Here is a 21,218-nt window from a genome sequence, read left to right on the forward strand (position 1 = left end):
ACTATAGAAACTTGGTAAAAAAATAATTAATTATAATTCAAGTGTAAACCTTGTTAATGCAGCAATACATTGGTCAAAACTTAAACAGGAATTCAGATTCCAGTATATAATGTATATAGAATATAAACATAGAATTGAATTGAATACATCGGCCCCATTGTCACCGATAGCTGATCCAGCTATTTGAGTCAGTATGGGACAATATCCGATCTGGTATCAGTGCATCCCTAGTTGCTAAACCACCAGAAGAAAGAGGTGGGTATACCCTGTATACCTTTGTATACCTTTGTGTACCCTCCACTACACCACTGGAAGCACTGCATATTAGTTCTACGTAGATATAAATCTTGTAAATCCAATTGAAATCAAAGTGTGATCTGATGCAAGCATTTATCACCATCAGTTACATTAAACCATTGATGACTAGACTGGAAGTTGCACAAGTTGCTTCTGACATAGAGGTGAACTGTCTTCACATTGGAGCGGACGTGCATGATACAATTGAGTGGGAGAGCTGTATTAAATCATAATTTACATGATAAGGATTTGTCACTTAATGCAGCATGTGTCATCATCAGTGAGTGTGAACACAAACAGAAGAGGATCTGTCTCATATTCTTTCTGTTCAGTGACAATACATCTCCACAGCAGAGGGATAATCAATCACACAGTGCAGGCTGTATATTGTCACTGTGCACGTCCTGGCTGGAGGGGACATCTGTCTGCTGGGACAAATTCTTATACCTGATTATTATACTGAAACCAAATGAGCATTGTTATTGATGCAGATATGATGCTATAAAAGTCTGCATGGGACAGAAGGACAGTAAGAGTGAGAGGCAAAACTGGACGTCGAGTTACCACAACAGCCCGCACCGCAGTGCACAGAGTCCGGGCAGAGTCCGGTCTGTCCACCGGATGATATTAACGGAAAAGTCTGAATGGGCGAAATGGTTTAAAGACTAATCGCTAATCATCGTATTGTGGGCATGCATGAGGGATTCCCCACTGCACAGGAGAGGATTTACTGATTACACACGCACACGCACACACACTGCTCTGAATCTGAAGTCCTGCTAAAATCACAATTAAAACACACACATACCAGCTCCGTGGTCATATTCTGTTGAGTTGTGGCAATCATTGTAATCCGCAACAAGCTCTGCTGCTTCTAGAGCTTCAAAACCCGCCGAGCAGCTTCAAAACCCGCCGAGCAGCCCAACGCTGGTCTTCAGGAGCTGATTCTGGAGCTGAGTCTGCATCCTCTGCTTCATCAAGTTTCTCCTCACCGGGCTGGTGGTCTCTCTCTCTCTCTCTCTCTCTGTCTCTCTCTCTTTCTCTTTCTCTCTCTCTCTCTCTCTCTCTCTCTCTCTCTCTCTCTCTCTCTCTCTCTCTCTCTCTCTCTCTCTCTCTCTCTCTCTCTCTCTCTCTCACTGTCTCTCTCTCTCTATATATATATATATATTTGCAATATTTTACAGTTTTTCTCGATTGTTTACACACATTTTCTGAAAGCATGCCTCATACTCTCAGAACTCTACACACAAATCAAAAAACACACACACAATGGGCAAAACCCCTCAATTCTCCTGCAAAATGAAACTTTACATTCAAAACAATGTTATTTCTTCTCAAAATGGTATTTTGTTTTCAAATGACACACACAAACCATCATATGAATAGACATTTATAAGAGCCAGTTGAACACTGATGTGCTCAATGTAAAACACTATGATGAATGGAAAACACTTCTTCTCCATTCATCATAATGACTTAGGCCTTTTTTTGTTCAGTGTTACACTTACTACAGACAGTACATACATAAGTGTGTTGTAAAATATTTTAGAATATTGTTTTTATACTCAGAACACACAAATACACGTTAACAAATATATTTTATTTCCCCCACAAAAACAATGTACACAGTGTACATCCCAACCAACACAAAGTCACATACAGTGGTCTACATACAAAACAACAGAGGAATTTACTGTATACAGTTACAGTAAAAAAAAACGGGAAAAAAAACTATGCTGCATCCTCTCTTCTGTTTCGGTCTGGCCACAGCACCTCATCCACATCACAAGCAATGTTTGCCCTTCTATGCTAAAGCTCTGATTGCTAATTGTAACACTGTGTGACAGGTGTTTGCCCATGTGATGAGTCAGTGTGCATAGTAGGGCAATTGACTTTAGAATTTTGAATGACAGTGTGTTCCTTGTGAAAACGAGATTTTCTTCATGAAAATTGTGCCAAATGCAGAGAATTGTGTGTAGTGTTTTGAAAAAAGTGTGTTTTAGAACTGCAATTTGAGTGTAAAGCAGGAATTGTGCTTGTAGTTTAGCAGAATTGGTTCAGGGGGTTGGTGCATGAGTTACATGTTGTGGTCATTGTGTGTCAAGTACCAGTATTTGTGTGTAAACAATTGAGAACAACTGTAATTCCATTAATATAATAAACTCATCATGGTGTAGAAATAAAAATACAATAATGTAGCCTAATATATCATCAGCAACACCTCCATAAATAAATTACAACTGGTCCAGAATGCAGCTGCCCGACTCCTCACCCACACCAAATCATGGCATCATATCACCCCAGTCCTGAAAGACCTTCACTGGCTCCCCGTCTCCCACCGGATCTCCTACAAAATCCTGACCCTCACCTACAAAGCCCTCCACCAACTTGCACCCCCCTATCTCTCTGAACTCCTCTCCCCCTACCAACCTCAACGGTCCCTCAGATCCACCTCGGCTGGTTTACTCTCCACCCCCACGTCCAAACTCCGCAGCTTTGGGGACAGAGCATTCTCCAGGGCAGCTCCCAAGCTCTGGAACTCACTCCCCAATCTCATCAGAGACTCCGATTCCCTCACCACATTCCAGTCCCGCCTCAAAACACATCTTTTCTCATCTGCTTACCCGTAGCCACCTCCTTCCCCCTACCCATCAGTCCATGTGTATGTATGTGATTGTTCCTGTGTATGTCGCTTTTTGTCGTTCGTCTCCTGTCTGTCTGTCTCACACCGTTTTCCCCCCGACTATGTTAAAGCGTCTTTGAGATTAATATAAAGCACTATATAAATCCAATATATTATTATTATTATTATTATTAATATGCAATAATACAATAATATTATTCATTATTATTATTAGCATTATTATTATTAATTCCCAATGACATGCTGTATATATATATATATATATACAAGCCTCAATATGCGCCTCAATATGCGCTTATCGTTTTAGACCAATGACGTCATTGAAGACGCCTGAAGCCGAAATACAGTTGAGAACTTATTATTCCTGAATAAAAACGAAAAATGGCTCCAATCTATAATTTTCCTATAGTTACACAAGCACATTTGCTGCCCTCTGCGGTTAAACCACTGCCACATACCTGTAATATATCTGCCTGTTTTACATTATTTGACCAATAGGTGGTTTGGTGTGCACATGAAGCCCAGATGAAGCCTCGTGAAATTAACCCTTTTGCAAACCAATTTGCGGGAGAGCTTCAGTGCTTCATAAAGCTTCATCTCGCCATCACCAATATAGGGCTGTCAACATTATAAAGCGTTAATAGCGAGTTAACGCAAAATGGTTTTAATGCCACTAATTTCTTTAATGCATTAACGCAATTGATCTTTCGGAGGTTGTAGCTGGCTCAGTTTTAAAGCTAGAGTGAAGAGTTGGTCATGTTATGAATTGAGCATATTGTTTTATGCTAAATGCAGTACCTGTGAGGGTTTCTGGACAATATCTGTCATTGTTTTGTGTTGTTCATTGATTTCCAGTAATAAATATATACATACATTTGCATAAAGCAGCATATTTGCCCACTCCCATGTTGACAAGAGTATTGAACACTTGACAAATCTCCCTTTAAGGTACATTTTGAACATATAAAAAATCATCAATCATGCGATTAATCACGATTATATATTTTATATGAAACATCTCCCTCTCACTCTTGTGGGGTGGTATCTGTGTCTTCCTCAAGCTCGGGTCCTCTACCAGAGGCCTGGGAGTTAACTTAGCTGTTCTTAGGACTGCTCTCATCTGGACTGAGGCTTCAGAAGTCCTTCCTGGAATCTGCTGGAGCCACTCTCCCAGTTTGGGGGTCACAGCCCCGAGTGCTCCTACTACCACGGGGACCAGGTCGGCTTTGACCTTCCATATTTGTCACAGCTGTTCTTTCAACCCATGATACTTCTCAACCTTTTCATGTTCCTTCTTCCTGATGTTGCTGTCAGCTGGTATCGCCACATCTATCACCACTGCCCTCTTCTGCTGCTTGTCTACCACCACGATGTCCGGTTGGTCAGCCAGCAGCTGCTTGTCAGTCTGGAATCTGAAGTCCCACAGGACCTTAGCCCTGTTGTTCTCAACCACCTTCAGTGGTATGTCCCATTGGGATGTGGGTACTTCTAGTCCATACTGGGTATAGATGTTCCTGTATACTATCCCAGCCACTTGGTTGTGCCTCTCCATGTACGCTGATCCAGCTTGCATCTTACACCCTGCTACTATGTGCTGGACCGTCTCAGGGGCATCTTCGCACAGCCTGCACCTTGGGTCTGATCTACTGTGGTAGATCCTGGTCTGATCTACTGTGGTAGATCCTGGTCTGATCTACTATGGTAGATCCTGGCTTCTATGGCCCCTGTGCTTAGGGCCTGTTCTTGTGCTGCCATGATTAGTGCTTCTGTGCTGTCTGTCAGTCTAGCGTTTTCCAGCCATTGGTAGGTCTTCTTGTTATCAGCCACTTTCTCTATCTGACGGTGGTACATGCGATATAAGGGCTTGTTCTTCCATGTTGTGTGCTCCTCTTCCTCTTCACTATCATCAGGTATTCACTTAGCAGCTCATCATTTGGGGCCATCATCTTGACGTACTCCTTGATTTTCGATGTTTCATCCTGGACAATGGCTCTAACGCTTGCTGGTCCTCGGCCTCCCTCTTTCCGCTTAGTGTATAGCCTTAGGGTGCTGGATTTGGGGTGAAACCCTCCATGCATGGTGAGGAGCTTTCTTGTCTTGATATCTGTGGCTTCTATCTCCTCCTTTGGCCAGCTTATGATCCCAGCTGGGTAGTGCCGTTAGCTTCTTCAGCCTGTATGGATCATGTCGGGGCCCGGTGCAGTCCAGCTCTTTATCTTTGACACTCTTTCTTGGATGTCTGTCATTGAGATGGTTACTGGTTCTTGTTCTGGGAGGTTGCTGTGGTCAGTTCTCAGATCCATTAGCCAGTGGGCACCGGTGTTGTGTAATGCTTCTCTTTCCCATAGGCCTATGCCTTTCCAGTATTTTTCCATCTCAGCTCTTGGTGGGTCTGATAATGGAACTATATAGCCTATATATATATGTTGTATAGGCTATATATATATATATATATATAGTTCAAATTTATATATATATAAAAATTTGATATATATATATAGCCTATATACAGTATAAAAAAATTATATATTGGCATGCACATGTTATTATCATTATTTTTGTTATTATTATTATTATTATTATTATTAATATAGACAAATGAACATAGTGGTGTTCAAATTATGAAAGCATCACTTTGGTCAAGTCATGTAGGCATAGGGATGAATTGACTAAATATGGTGCTAATTAAACAAAGGTTTTTGATGCAGGGCATTACCTCCCAGCCACAGCATACTAACATGTCAGCTAAACTAACTCCCTGTATTAGCTGACAACCTCTTGGTAACGTCAGTCGTTATTTTTCCACTTACATAATCAAAAGAAATAACCGCCTGTCGCCAGTACAGTCTATAGTCAGTATGGAGGATATTTTGAAAGTTGTGACCGGAAGTCTAACGTTTATTCTGTTAAATGCTTGATTTTTGGTTGTCTATTTGTTTGTTTCTTTGATTGTTAGCTAATTAATAACATTATGTTTGTATTATGTGGTAGCATTGTTGCGACGAGCGAGCAACCGTTACGGTGGTTTTATTTTGAAAAATCCGCACTCGGAAGTCATTTTCATCTTCTGCCCTGACGTCAGCGCAGTTGTCTTCGCTCATTGGCTAGCGGCGAAGTTTGAATTGCAACGCGCTCACTGTAGTCTGGGCTACGGGAGGAAGAGGACAAAGATGTGGACAAAGATGTGGACAAAGGTCCAACAAGGTGGTCGCTAAAATAAGAAAAGGAACACTAACGGTGCGTTCAACATCACCGAAAGGGTTCTGGTGTCCAACATTTCCCCACTACCGAAACGGTAGGTAACTGTTTTGAGCTCATATTTGCTAACATTGGAGATAAAAACCAAAGTTAACGTTAGCAGATAACCGCCGTGTTATTCTTCAATAGTACCGGTACAGCTGGAGATGCTAACCTAGCTAACAGAAACAAGATGCTAAGCTAGCTAACGTTAGAACAGAAACTAAAGTTAGCTAATGAGGAGTAACAGAAGGCATTGTGGGTAATGTAACGTTACAACAAGGCTAATTGATATTTTGATCCATTCTTTTCGTTGCCATTAAGTGTGAGGAAACGTCACTTTTCCTCTTAACATTTGCCAGATATCTTAACTTCGCTGACGTTACATTGAAAAGCAGCCATACATTAGCCCAATCTATATGGAACCATAACCCCTGTTGTCCTATGAAGGAAATGTACTTCATGTATCTCTTTGCAGGGTCTTCAGTTCTAGGCCATCATGCAGACTGCTGTGCAGAGCCTCCAGAGCTTATATGATAAACTGAGGACACAAGTTGACCTTCTCAATGAGAACATTGAACCCAGTGAGTAGTTATGGTTCTTGGTTTTATCTTTACTATCTATCATTTGAGACACATGCCGTAGGTTCCTGTGTAGATGTGTGCCACAGTACTATGTGCATCCTCTTTACCAGACTTCATCCAGTTGGCACAAAATTTTGATGACTGCCGTCGCAAATGGCTGAGGGCAGAGCAGGAACTGGGCTCTTGCAAACAGGGGCTCACCAAAGCAGAGACGGAGAGGGGAGCCTTGGAGGTCAAACTGAAACATGCCCGCAACCAAGTCGACGTGGAGATCCGGCGCAGACAAAAGGCTGAGGCTGACTGTGAGAAGTTGGTATGTTGGATAGAAAGCAGACCCTTGTTTGTTGATATGTATTGTTAGTCACCTGGTTCAAGGAATATTATCTGTGCTCTGCTTGCATTTCTATAATCCAGGACCGCCAAATTCAGTTAATCCGGGACCTCCTGACCAGTGAGGGATCCTCCAACAGCATCCAGCTGAGTGCAGAGCAGCGCTCAGCTCTTGCCTTCCTGAACACAAACTGCCAAGCAGCAGCAGCCAGCCTGAATGTCAGCCGAAGGTAATAAACCCTGTTACCTGTTGCTGGAGCTAATGATGCACCGATCCCACTTTTTCAGTCCCGATAGCGATACCTGGGCATTAGGTATCGGCCAATACCGAGTACTGATCCGATACCAGTGTTTTATCAATAAGCTGTATGCCTCACTGTATGGAAGTGACTGGGATCAATCTTTTATGTGAAAGGCAACATCAGGCTTGTCTGACACATTGCTTTTAAAGCTTTGTAATATAAAATGTAACAAATAAATACATATATACAGTATACATTTACTGATCTGTATTAAAATAAACATTGGCAACTTGTTAAAACATCTTCAAAATTAATTGAAATTACAATTCAGGTGTAAACCTTTTTAATGCAATTGGTTAAAACTTAAACAGGAATTCAAATTCCAGTATATATTGTGTATATAGTATATAAACATTGAATTGAATTGAAGTGCATCCCTAGCTGGAGCCATATGGTGAAATATGGAATACAGTGTTCCTAGTGATTCACCCTGTGGGGGGGTTTCATTTGCATGTGATAACTTCTGACACTTGAGACTCAGGTGCAATACAGAATTGTGTTCACGGGCTAGCTTTAAACTGGGGAACTAATTTTCTCCATTTATTGCCATCTCCATCTATTTAACACATGAATGCACCGTTCTGACCCACTTTCAAACTACTCTGAACTTTCAGAAGCACCCCCATTTAGATTCTTTAAAGATGAAATGGGAAATAAAACACTTTTTTCTGTGGAGGCAAGTGTAAATAAGCTGTGTGTGGGGAAATACTGCTCACTGGTTTAACACATATTTTCTGTTGCTCCTGATAGACTGACGACAATAGATGAGTCTGCCTCCATCTTGTCAGATATCAGCTACGACAAAACAGATGACTCTCTTGTAAGTACTTCCCTTTTCAGTCATCATGTAGAGTTAAATTAACATCACATACAGTAAAAATGATTCTGACGCGATTGATCTGTGACAGGATTGGGACTCCTCCACTGTGAGGACAGTGCGACTCAAGAAAAGAGAGAAAAGGGTATGATGAGTGCACATTTTCGCTATAAATGTTTGTGTTTGGATGAATAGCTTCATGTTCACTGGAGGTACAGATGTATCATGTCTGCTGTCTTGATTTCAGCGCTCCTCGAGAAATCATGTCGATGGTCCTCCAATTGCCTCCAAACGGTCTCGATCAACAGGCAGAACTTCAGAAAGGGTGGGGTTTTAGTTTTTTTGTTACTGAAATGAGTGGTGTATTACACATAACCATGATCAAGCTAAATTTAGACAACCAAGATTAAATGTTCAGTCAGCTTTGGCAAACAAGAAGTGGATGCTTTGTTGCAAGCCTGTAACCAGCTCTTAAAACATACTGTTGGGCCCTGACATAGTTTGGTTGTATGTGGTTATTCTGACTGTTTTGTATTAATTTGTGACAGGGAAATGAGACCCTCGTGACAAAGACCACAGTGACGGTCCCTGCGAATGGAGGACCTGTGGAGGCAGTTTCAACCATTGAGAGTGTTCCTTATTGGACTCGCAGCAGGAGAAAGACTGGTAGGATTTTTGTTATCATGCAGTATGTAAGCTTGGGCAGTACTGGGCCCCATTATTCATATGTGGCTTAACTAATCCGGGCTAATATTATGTCCGCCAGTTTAAATGCAGAGCTGCAACAACAATTCATTGGTCAACGATTAAATTAATCACTATTTTGATATTCGATTTGAGTAATTTTTAAGAAAATAATAAGTAAAAAATCTCTGATTACAGCTTCTTAAATTAAAATATTTTCTGGTTTCTTTCCTCCTCTATGACAGTAGACTGAATATCTTTGAGTTGTGGACAAAACAAGACATTTGAGGACGTCAGCTTCGGCTTTGGGAAACACTGATCAACATTTTTCCCTTTTTTCTGACATTTAATAGACCAAACGACTAATCTATTATTCAAGAAAATAATCAACGGATTAATCGACAATGAAAATAATCGTTAGTTGCAGCCCTTTAAATTATCTTGTTAATTCTCATCCAGCTAACTTGACTCTTCAAACACAAGTTTAAAATGGATTTAAGGCCAAGTGCTTAGTTTATTTCCGGCTGTTACTGACAATTATATTTCACTTTTTTGTGGTCAAAATAGTGGGAAAATGTTGCCATCACTCTGCCTGAAATTATTTTGTTTGATACAATCCAATAAAAGCATGCTTTTATTTTGAAGTAAAGGCAAGATGATACATTAAGCCATTTCAGAAGAACTGACACATCTAGATTCATCATCCACCAAATCAGTTTACTAACGCTGTTTTCATGATAAAACAGAGCCCTGCTGTGATGCAGCCAAAATAAAATTATAATTTAATTAAAGGAGACTGTGCTCATCTGCCTATTTGTAATGTTCTCATTATTTTTATAAATGTCTTGAGTCTGAATTTGCAGCAGTGATTCGACAGCATATCTTTTCATGACCATATTTATTTTTTATCTCCTGCTCAGCTGCCATGGAGTGGGACTCTGAATCTGTCAAGTCTGACGATGTCTTCAAGCAGCCTGGCAACCCTGAAGGAGAGAGAAAAGCGGCCCCCAGCACTCCGCAGAAACACGGGGGTGTCCGTCTTCATGAGTTTGTCTCCAAAACTGTAAGAATGCCATTTAATCTGACTAGAAAAGCACATTCTAGCACTTTTGGGATTTGAGGGCAATAACTAAATGATACAGTATTTGTTATCATCTGCTCTATAGACTTTGGTGTCCAAACAGAAACTTATTTATGCAGTGTATTTACTTGAGTTTATTTGCCAAAACAAAATATTATTTATTGGTTTAGCAGGCATATATGCATATATATAATATTTAAATCACGTTAAATGTCTTTTATAGGTCATTAAGCCTGAATCATGCGTACCCTGTGGAAAGAGGATTAAGTTTGGCAAGATTTCCTTGAAATGCCGTGACTGCAGGGTGGTCTCGCACCCCGAGTGTCGCGAGCGTTGCCCTCTGCCATGCATCCCCAACCTGGGTGCGACACCGGTCAAAATCGGGGAGGTGTGTGAGAACATTTTTCATAACTGATTTCCTTCTTGATGTGCAGGTACATGCACAAGTTTATTTCCACTGTGAAATTTGATCACAGTGCTGACAGCTCACCCCATTTCTCATTTGTTTCCAGGGTGTGCTCGCAGACTACGTCCCTGACACATCGCCCATGATTCCTCCTCTAGTGGTCCACTGTGTCAGCGAGATCGAGCAAAGGGGCCTGCATGAAGTGAGTGCTGTTTTCCTGTCCTATGCAGACATGTCAAAGATTGTAAAGCCTCATGCCCCAGTAGTTATATTTACAGTCTTTCCCTTAAAGGGACTCTATACAATATCCAGAGCATTAATATAGCAACAAACAACTATTTGCCATGTAAAGATATAGAAGAGTAATGTCTACCTGAGCAGAGATTGAAGTTGGTGTGCGTGCGCGTGTTTGTGTGTGTGTGTGTGTGTGTGCGCGTGGCTAGCTCACAGCCACCGCTCTGCACTGGGCTCATACAGTAGTTACAGCTGATAACGCCGTCCCGACCGACGATGCCATCGAGTGCTGCAGGGATGACGTATTTATGTAGGTCAACCAGGAAGTTAGCATCACCCTGGTTCCCTCCACTAACAGCCAATGGGATTATTCCATTGGATTTTGGATTATTGCAGAAAGTAAGCTCTATGGCAAACAAATGTTTGATACATAAACATTTTGTTCAGCAAGATAATCTTCACAAATGAACACCACTTTTATGATTTTTGAAGTGTGAATGCAATTGCCAGAAGTAAAAAGCTAACGTTAGGCTATAAACAAACTACACCACAGTCACGTGAACACAAGTATACACAACGAGGCTGTAAAGGCAGACTAGTTGGCATAATGACGTTTTGTAGTTTCATTTAGCCACTTGTTAGCAACCCCCTTTTTAAGACGTGTAAAAGCTTCCAAATTCACGATTGGGATATTTACTGACGTATTTTATATTGCAGAACAAAATGTTAAAAAACCCTTCAGCTTGTGTAAACCACAGACCTTAATTCAGGCATTTAATAAAAAAACAACAACATTGACTTCCAGACGAGGGAAGCGTAATTGATAAAATGCTAACTCATTTCCAGGTTTTAGGACTCATTCCTGTAGCACTCTATTGCTGGCTCAGCCGACGCCATGTTGAGAGCCGTGCAGAGGCAATAGAACTGCTCCCAATCTCACATTTAGTACCTTTAAGCTGTGACAGAGAACTGCAACTAAGATTTGACAATCTTTTCCTGGGGGATTAAATTTGTAATTGGGCTGTGAAAGGGCTCCAAATCGTTTGATCGCTTCATGACTGTCCTGCTGTCTTTTCTTTGTTTTGCTTCCGTTCCACTTTCTCAAGATTGATACCGTTCTCATCTCTGTGCGCTAGTTCAAGCTCAAATTTATTGTCATATACATGTAAAAATACATTCAATGCAATAAAATGCATCTGCTCCGGCTCTCTCATCCCTTAAAAATGATATATAATAAGTATAAATAAGAGGCGGCAACAACAATAATAACGAGAGCTGCACGCAGCTATGAAAGGGCCCTCGCCCCTGCACGCGGGTCGGGGTTGCTGGCGGGACGCCGACCGACGCGGCCGGGCACCGCGAAACCGAAACTCTGACGAGCGCCACGACACCTCCCGCAAGACTCTACTACAAACGGTTCATGAGATATGAAAGGGGGCGGAGCTAATGTGTAGGGGGCGGGCATAACATTCACCAATGAAACAGGAACTCTCTGCTGAGTGATATGACACTTCCCACAAGACTCTACTACAAACGGTTCATGAGATATGAAAGGGGGCGGGGCTAATGTGTAGGGGGCGGGCATAACATTTACCAATGAAACATGAACTCTCTGCTGAGTGATATGACACTTCCCACAAGACTCTACTACAAACGGTTCATGAGATATGAAAGGAGGCGGGGCTAATGTGTAGGGGGCGGGCATAACATTTACCAATGAAACAGGAACTCTCTGCTGAGTGATATGACACTTCCCACAAGACTCTACTACAAACGGATCATGAGTTATGAAAGGGGGCGGGGCTAATGTGTAGGGGGCGGGCATAACATTTACCAATGAAACAGGCACTCTCTGCTGAGTGATATGACACCTCCCATAAGCCTGTACGACAAACGGTTCATGAGATATGAAAGGGGGCGGGGCTAACGTCTTGGGGCGGGGCTATGAGTATATTTTTTCATATACATGTCATCAGTACTGGAGCAACATCATACCTGAGAGATTTGGGGCAGATCGGACTATGTACAGTTTAGTTACAATAACTGGCGAATGGCTCAAAATGGCCGCCACGTCACGGTCCGCTCGTTAAGTGAACACTCACCATTTTAATAACTTTTCATCCTCGAGGTCTTGAGATGGTCCTGACCAAATATCAACTTGATATGATCAAATCTGTAGGAGGAGTTCGTTAAAGTACGCGGCCAATAAAACGCAAAAATTGGGAAAATCGTACATAAAATCCAATATGGCCGACTTCTGGGTGGGCGGGGCTAATGAAACCCAATGAGGAATATGTTTCAAATGATAATTTGGGGCAGATCGAACTCTGTACAGTTGAGTTAGGGTTAACCCACTCTCTGCTGAGTGATATGACACATCCCACAAGACTCTACTATAAACGGTTCATGAGATATGAAAGGGGGCGGGGCTAACGTCTTGGGGCGGGGCTATGAGTATATTTTTTCATATACATGTCATCAGTACTGGAGCAACATCATACCTGAGAGATTTGGGGCAGATCGGACTATGTACAGTTGAGTTACAATAACTGGCGAATGGCTCAAAATGGCCGCCACGCCACGGTCCGCTCGTTAAGTGAACGCTCACCATTTTAATAACTTTTCATCCTCAAGGTCTTGAGATGGTCCTGACCAAATATCAACTCGATCTGATCAAATCTGTAGGAGGAGTTCGTTAAAGTACGCGGCCAATAAAACGCAAAAATGACATAAAAATCCAATATGGCCGACTTCTGGGTGGGCGGGGCTAATGAAACCCAATGAGGAATATGTTTCAAATGATAATTTGGGGCAGATCGAACTATGTACAGTTGAGTTAGGGTTTACCCACTCTCTGCTGAGTGATATGACACATCCCACAAGACTCTACTATAAACGGTTCATGAGATATGAAAGGGGGCGGGGCTAACGTCTTAGGGCGGGGCTATGAGTATAATTTTTCATATACATGTCCTCAAGACTGTACCACCATCATACCTGAGAAATCTGGGGCAGATCTGACTATGTACAGTTGAGTTACAATAACTGGCGAATGGCTCAAAATGGCCGCCACGCCACGGTCCGCTCGTTAAGTGAACACTCATCATTTTAATAACTTTTCATCCTCAAGGTCTTGAGATGGTCCTGACCAAATTTCAAATCGATATGATCAAATCTGTAGGAGGAGTTCGTTAAAGTACGCGGCCAATAAAACGCAAAAATGACATAAAAATCCAATATGGCCGACTTCTGGGTGGGCGGGGCTAATGAAACCCAATGAGGAATATGTTTCAAATGATGAGTGGGATATGCATACCAAATTTCGTGAATATCGGATCAACTTTGACAAAGTTAAAATTTCAACGCGTTAGGGGGCGCTATAGAGCCGAATAAAAACACACTGAGCCTAATGGCTATGCAGTTACATAAAGTTCACAGGTGTCTATCATTTTGCCAAATTTTATGAGATTCCGAGTACCTAAAGGTATGTTCAAAATCTGAAAGACATAAGGGGGCGCTAGAGAGCCAACATGCCACGCCCAAGCAAAATTTCACCACTAAAATTAAGTAATTACTAGTTTGGATGTGTGTGTAAAGTTTCATAAATTTTTGTGCATCCTAAAGTCTTCAAATATGCGTTCGTAAATTCTAAAATCACGCAGGAAGTCCAACATGGCTGACTTCCTGTTTGCCGAAGAAATCTCAAAATCATTTAATCCAGGTATGAGGGCGTGAGCAACGACATACTTGAATTTCGTGAAGATCGAAGAAACTTTCTCGGAAAAACTGCGTACGTTAGGGGGCGCTATGGAGCCCCCTGGAGACACCCGAGCCCAGTCACTCCAGAACATTGAATTTCCCACCAGTTCTGACGCATACTCCACTTTTCGTGAGTTTTGGGGATGGCTAAGGTCGTCAAAAACGCGATCTAGTGGCAGAAAAATAATAATACTGACAAAAACAATAGGTTCCTTGCACTTCGTGCCAGGACACCGTTGGGTCCTGGCACTTTCGTGCTCGGGCCCTAATAAGAAATTCTACAATATATAATATGTATACTTTTTCTCAAACTGAGCTGCCTATGGATGCAAACTGACAATAAAGTTGTATCGTATCTTACAATAATACATTAATAAATAAATCACTGTGGGTTATTATAGTGCTTGTGCTTGTAGCGGTTTTCTTGAGGGAAGGAATGAGAACAGTCCATGTGCCGGGTGGCTGGTCTCCTCCATAATACTAGGGGCTTTCCCTCTGCAGTGGGAGATGTAAATGTACTAAATCTGTGGCAGAGATGTTCCTATGATTTTTTAAAGGCTGTTTTTGCTGTCCTCCTTAGTTGTTTGTGACTCACAAACAATCTCTGTGCGTTGAGTGTGAAGCTAGAACCGGGAGACAATTAGCTTAGCTTAGCATAACGACTGTAAGTGGGGGGAACCAGCTAGCCTGGCTCCGTTGAAAAGGCCTACCAGTTAGGGCTGGGCAATATATTCATTATCCTATCGATATTGTGATATGAGACTAGACATCGTCTAGATTTTGGATATCGTAATATAGCATAAGTGTTGTCTTTTCCTGGTTTTAAAGGCTGCATTACAGTAAAGTGATGTACAGTAACTCTCTGAGCTTACCAGACTGTTCTAGATGTTCTATTATTTGCCTTTACCCATTTAGTCATTATATCCACATTACTTATGATCATTTATCAAATATCTCATTGTCTAAATATTTTGTAAAAGCACAAATGGTCAACCCTACAAAATGGTCTTAATATTGATATCAAGGTATTTGGTCAAATGTTGTGGTATCTGATTTTCTCCATATCGTCGAGCCCTACTACCAGCACCTCTAAAGCTCAATAATTAACATGTATCGTGTTTGTTTAGTTTGTACACAAATGAAAACGGAAAGTTAACAAGTTCTGGTTTTATGCGCAGTTACGTGCTGGAACTATTTCATGGCGACCAGTGGCCCGGGCACACTTCATTTCTTAAATTCACTGAAGAAATGGTAAATGGTGAATAATTGTTTTTCTTCCCTCTTAGACTGGACTGTACCGTCTGTCCGGTTCTGATCGCACAGTGAAGGACCTGAAGGAAAAGTTTCTACGCAGCAAAACTGTCCCTGTACTCAGCAAGGTGGACGATATCAACGCCATCACTGGCCTCCTCAAGGACTTCCTGAGGAACCTCAAGGAGCCTCTTCTCACCTTCCGTCTCAACCGTACTTTCATGGAGGCAGCCGGTATGTGTGTGTGACTGGTCATAAAAGATGCTGATGCTGTTGGTTACTGTTTCTGATGTAGAGGGTTCCATAGGAAAAATAAAAACAACTTAACTTGAAATATCTTCAATTTTGCGTAACTTCTTAGTGGATGCCAGAAATGTCCCCAACGGACTCATTAAATGCAGGTTTCATAAGTGGTTCTGTTTTGTTTTTGTAATTTGTTTTGAGCAGTGATTGAAACCTCAGGCGAAGAGATTGATCTTTCAGTTTGTTAGCCTTTTTATTGTTGCTGGAGTCAGATGAATTTTCTTTCAAGATCCACACAACCTCCCATTTCTTGGTCTCTGCTGACAAAATTGCTTCCTTTGTTCCCCCGCAGAGGTTTCAGACGACGACAACAGCATAGCTCTGATGTACCAAACCATCGGTGACCTGCCACAGCCCAACAGAGACACACTGGCTTTCTTAGTTCTTCACCTTCAGAGGTTAGCACTAAATAATAATTGTAATATACCTAATTAGAGCTATGCTTATCCCAATGCAGCTGATAACTAAAGCATTCACTCTGCTTTGATGCCTTGTATATTCTGCTACAAACATAGTAGTGGGATTTGCAGATATTCACAGAAGCCTCTAGTCTCTTTGTAAACTGACCTTTTTATTTTATTTTGCTGTATCCTCTAAATTTAATTGGGTTGTTGAATTGCTTTAGGCAAAGATGTGCGTGCTACGAATTTAATAAAGACCTCAACTGTATCTATCTCATTATCTGATTTTACACAGGCACATTCTTCTGTTTATTTAACTTCAAATACACTTTAATTAAGTGGTCTATATGTATTTCATATTGACCAAAGAAATATCTTTCTTTATCTAATATCTTTCAGAGTTGCTGACAGTCTGGACACTAGGATGGACATCAGTAACTTGGCTCGAGTGTTTGGTCCAACTATTGTGGGTCATGCAGTTCTCAACCCTGACCCTATGACAATCCTACAGGATACCAAACGACAACCCAAGGTAGACCTGAACCATTCTTCACCTTTATTCTATATCATGTGTCTTCAGTGGTTAGTGATGTAATGTCCCTATAGAGAACTTTGAAGGAACAGTGTGTAACATTTTCAGGGGATTATGATGTTTTCATTAGTTTCACCTGAAACTAAGAATCATGTTTTCGTTAGCTTAAAATGAGCCCTTCATATCTACACAGGGAGCGGGTCCTCTTCACAGAGTCCGCCATGTTGCTCCACCATGTTTCTTTTTATGGGATTTATACATCATTATAATATACTTATATTAAAAACACACAAAAAACAAAGCATTCAAATACTAATTTAGAGGTCGATTACCATGGCTATGGTCGAAGCTTCGAAGCATTCGGGTCAGCCCAAACTCCAAAACACTGTCCCTTTTTTTTAAAGTTGTGATTGTAACTGCAAGTGCGGGTCAGTACTACAGGATCCAGAATTCTGAGACAAACAATCGTTGAGCAGCTACTTTGTCAGAAATACAACAGAGGAGCAACTGGTGCATCTGTTCATAGTGTATCCAAACAATCATGCATTGTTTTGATAAGGAGCTTTTTTCATCATGTCATGGTCAACCGCTATCTGATGTTAAGCTAAGTTAAAGGGAGTTCAATAAACAGCTCACTGTGGCTGCTTCTCCTTGTTCCATTGCACCGTGCAATATTTGTGTAACTGATCCACTGCCGAAAATGACCTCTTGTTCGCTTGTAGACGATTGCTGTCGGCCTTAACCTTGGTGACAAATACATTGCGTCTCCCGTGACTGCTTCACAATACAACCCACTCTGTGTTTTGCCAGTTGAATGATTTTAATGTGAACTAACATGTAAACAGTGAGGCAGATATTAATAAGATAACATTAAAAACATTAACACTGGAGCACACACATACAGCGTTTCCTGTGAGTCCTTTGTCCGTGTGAAGGCAATTTGACTGTAGTGCAGGAATGGTTGACTCTGCCACAAAACATAACCACTATATATATATATATATATAACCACTGTGAATAAATTATTAAATGGCTACTGCTGAAAAAATGCCAACCACAAATACAATAAAAAATGAGGTTTATTTTCATGTAGCGCTACAATTAATGATTATTTTCATTGTCTATTAATTTGTCAATTATTTTCTCAATCGATTAGTTGTTTGGTCAATAAAATGTCGATCATGGTTTCCCAAAGCTCAGATGACGTCCTGAAATGTTTAGTGTTGTCTGCCACTCAAATATATTCAGCTTACTGTCATAGAGGAGTAAAGAACCCAGAAAATATTCACATTTAAGAAGCCGGAATAAGAGAATTTTTACCTTGTTTTTCTTAAAGGGGACCTATTATGCTTTTCCTCATTTTCTGTCATATATATAACGATACAATGTCAGATGTTCATATTAAACATGGGCAAATAAGAGTCAAATAATGTATTAAAATAAATAATATAAAGTATTTCCTGTGAGCAAAACCATCAGGCTTCAGACTGGCTTCTGACCAATACAAACACTCGTTTTGTTTCTAGTTTGGCTACAAGATTACGTCAGTGGGTGCCAGATTTTTTATATGGTCATCTGCTCGGCAAAGCGTGCCCCCTTACCCTGCTAATTAGTGACACTGTTGAGTACATATTTGTCCATTGATTCATCCAAAATAACCTTTCAAACAGATAATTGGTAAAATCCTCAAAGACAATGAGAAAAATATGGTATTTATTATTATTCAATATTTATTTATAAATTACTCTAAGCGATTTATCAATTATCAAAATAGTTTGCGATTAATTTAATGGTTGACAACTAATGGATTAATCATTACAGCTCTAATTTCATGAAGCTTTAGGATTACAACTTTAACTTGTTTACTGTGCGACAAAACTCAAGTTTCAAAGTCTAGATGAGATTTTCTTTTTTTTTTTAAATATTAAAGAATTGTTTTTACACAAATTAAAACTAATTATTGTGATTAATATCGAGTATATTGAGACTTACAAACCACAACATACAGAGACCACCAAAAAGCTAAATACTTTATAATACTACAGTTCAGAACATCACCACAATACATATAGACTTTTTAGTCTTGCCCAGGGCATGGACACACATAAGCAGCTCAGCTCTGTTGGAAGAGGATGAGGCAACACACTGATCTTTTACATTCTTGCTAATCTCTTTCTGTTAAGGTTGTGGAGCGTCTGTTGGCTCTGCCGGTGGATTACTGGGGTCAGTTTACCATGGCAGAATGCGAGCCGCCAAACTTGGACCACCTGATCATCGAGAACGCAAACTGCTATGCCACCCCCGAGAGAAGTACGAGCTCACTACACTTTGTGTTTGTTTTTCCTGCAGTGTTTGTTAGAATCTGGGCGCTGTTGTTTGCTGGTTGATATTTCATTGTAATGTTTGTACTGTTGCAGTGAGCATGCTGGGACCTCTGACTACTCCAGAGCACCAGCTCAATAAAACGCCCTCGTCCAGCTCCTTGTCTCAGCGCATGAAGTCCACTCTGACACCCAGGTAAACCCCCCCCACCCCCTAACACCGTTCTTATAATCAATGATCTCATGATTGCTTCTAGAATGACTGCCGTGTGCTGCTGATTCAAATGTTTAACTAAGCCATAAAAAAACGTTCAAATTTAGAGAAAAGCTGACTCATTTGGACATCTTTCATAGAAGTTAATCTACTGTAAAATATCTCATTATCCTTCATTGACTCTGTTTTATTGACTCTGACTCCTAATTCCATTAAATGTCATTATGTTCACTCTTTGTTGCAGATTTGGGAGCAAGAGCAAATCAGCGGTCGGATTTTCTCGCCAAGGAAAATTCTTTGCATCTCCACTCCTTAAATAATCCAAAGCAGCTACACTTAACCCTTTACCGATACTGCAATAACAACCAATATATATTTTTGTTCCGCATTTGTGCATAACAGATATTATAATACTGCTTTGATAACTGCTATAAACACCTCCAGTCTTGAAGTTTTCTTATAATCGTTTTAATATTTCCACTAGTAAGAGTTGTATTTTGATGATTTTACGTGTTTGTAAAATGATACGTTTTTTTTAACCAAATAGGTTTTGCTATCTATGCACAATTGTGTGTATTTAGAGCTGATGCTTTTGCTAAATATTTAATACTGCAGCTTATTGTTGTACACCAGAAAGAAAAGTGGATCGGTGTCACGTTATAACGTTAAAAGTTTATTGATTCAACAAGATGTTTTTCATGTTATTACGACATACAAACTTAACAATATACTATTTATCTTGTTATAACATGAAACTTTTCATGTTAAAACATGATAACTTGTTATAACAAAATGTTTCACGTTATAGCATGATCATCACTTATATTGTTATAATGTGAAATGTTTCACGTTATATAAGTTGTCAAGTTTTAGCATGAAAAGTTTCACATTATAATAAGATAAATAGTATATTGTTTCTTGTTATAATGTGATAAGTTTGTATGTTGTAATAACGTCAAAATATCTTGTTTTAACAAACTTTTCATGTTAGAGTTGCTTTTTTTTCTAGTGTGGCAGCACTACGCAGCCATAGTTTAACATTCTCCTTTCACCTCTTAACACACGGGAAGGTACTGTATATTACTCTTTTTGAGGAATGTGCTCGTAGGTGAAAATTTGTACTGTATATGCACAGTTTTATTGTGACCTGTTTCTAAATTCAATCATTTCTCTTGACAGTTTTTCAACTCATGTGTTACTCAGAAGTTGAATAACTGATTTTTAGGCATTTCATTCTAGGTTATAACTGAATGTGTGACGGCTAGTAACCATATCTTGTACGCTTTTTTTGATGTTTGTATTTCATTTCTATTAAGTTTTGATTGTCTTCATCCTCCAGTGAATTGTGCTGTCAAATATGTTCATACTGTAACTACAAACAGTAGTTATAAGCCCTCAGGCGGATTTTCTCTGTCATCATCTGCGAGCCTGACTGGGTGTGAGGTTATTGTTAATTGGCATTAATCTCTTAAAAAAGGGGGGACAAAATTTGAATATGTTGGCTGCCATTTTGTTTAGCCCTGCCAGTGATCATCAGGAACATTGTTCACTGGTTTATGTCACGGGCTGTAATCTCTGCCAGATCATTTTGCTCCTCTAATGTTTATTGCTCTGCGTAATGTTTGTACTGTGGGAGGATGCTTATGGGCAATCCCATGCAAAAGGCAATTACTTTGTAAGATTAGCCAGTTAAGTTGCTGTGGCATTATTTGATCAACTATTAGCACACATTTTGTACACAAGTACATGCTCTAAAAGTCATGTAACTTATAAAATACATTTCTAACCTTTACAAAAATGTCTTGTGTGTGCTTTCTTTTA

The 21,218-nt window shown here is 40.3% G+C and overlaps 3 protein-coding genes across 5 annotated transcripts in view; 2 read left to right on the forward strand and 1 right to left on the reverse strand.

Annotated features, from left to right (window-relative positions):
- Nucleotides 1–1,368, reverse strand: part of LOC141772120 (inactive dipeptidyl peptidase 10) — a 46,144-nt gene extending 44,776 nt beyond the window's left edge. For 2 of the 3 annotated variants that reach the window (XM_074642783.1, XM_074642781.1), the window contains exon 1: nucleotides 1,106–1,367. In XM_074642783.1, the coding sequence (XP_074498884.1) occupies nucleotides 1,106–1,144 (39 nt within the window). In that variant the 5' untranslated portion in view covers nucleotides 1,145–1,367. Of the gene's footprint in view, nucleotides 1–1,105 lie in introns of all 3 variants that reach the window. The other variant, XM_074642784.1, reaches the window with a different exon arrangement.
- Nucleotides 1–21,218, forward strand: part of bin2a (bridging integrator 2a) — a 45,836-nt gene that overhangs the window by 11,555 nt on the left and 13,063 nt on the right. The window lies entirely within an intron of this gene.
- Nucleotides 6,068–21,195, forward strand: racgap1 (Rac GTPase activating protein 1). Its single transcript, XM_074642780.1, has 17 exons — nucleotides 6,068–6,236; nucleotides 6,657–6,762; nucleotides 6,873–7,075; nucleotides 7,177–7,322; nucleotides 8,145–8,214; nucleotides 8,303–8,356; nucleotides 8,459–8,536; nucleotides 8,760–8,877; nucleotides 9,816–9,958; nucleotides 10,200–10,364; nucleotides 10,489–10,584; nucleotides 15,662–15,860; nucleotides 16,222–16,327; nucleotides 16,730–16,862; nucleotides 19,046–19,172; nucleotides 19,280–19,379; nucleotides 19,642–21,195. Exons 2-17 carry the CDS (start codon nucleotides 6,678–6,680, stop codon nucleotides 19,715–19,717), a joined length of 1,899 nt encoding a protein of 632 aa, XP_074498881.1. The 5' UTR covers nucleotides 6,068–6,236; nucleotides 6,657–6,677; the 3' UTR covers nucleotides 19,718–21,195.

This window comes from Sebastes fasciatus, chromosome 8 (assembly GCF_043250625.1).
Source record: "Sebastes fasciatus isolate fSebFas1 chromosome 8, fSebFas1.pri, whole genome shotgun sequence".
NCBI lineage: Eukaryota > Metazoa > Chordata > Actinopteri > Perciformes > Sebastidae > Sebastes > Sebastes fasciatus.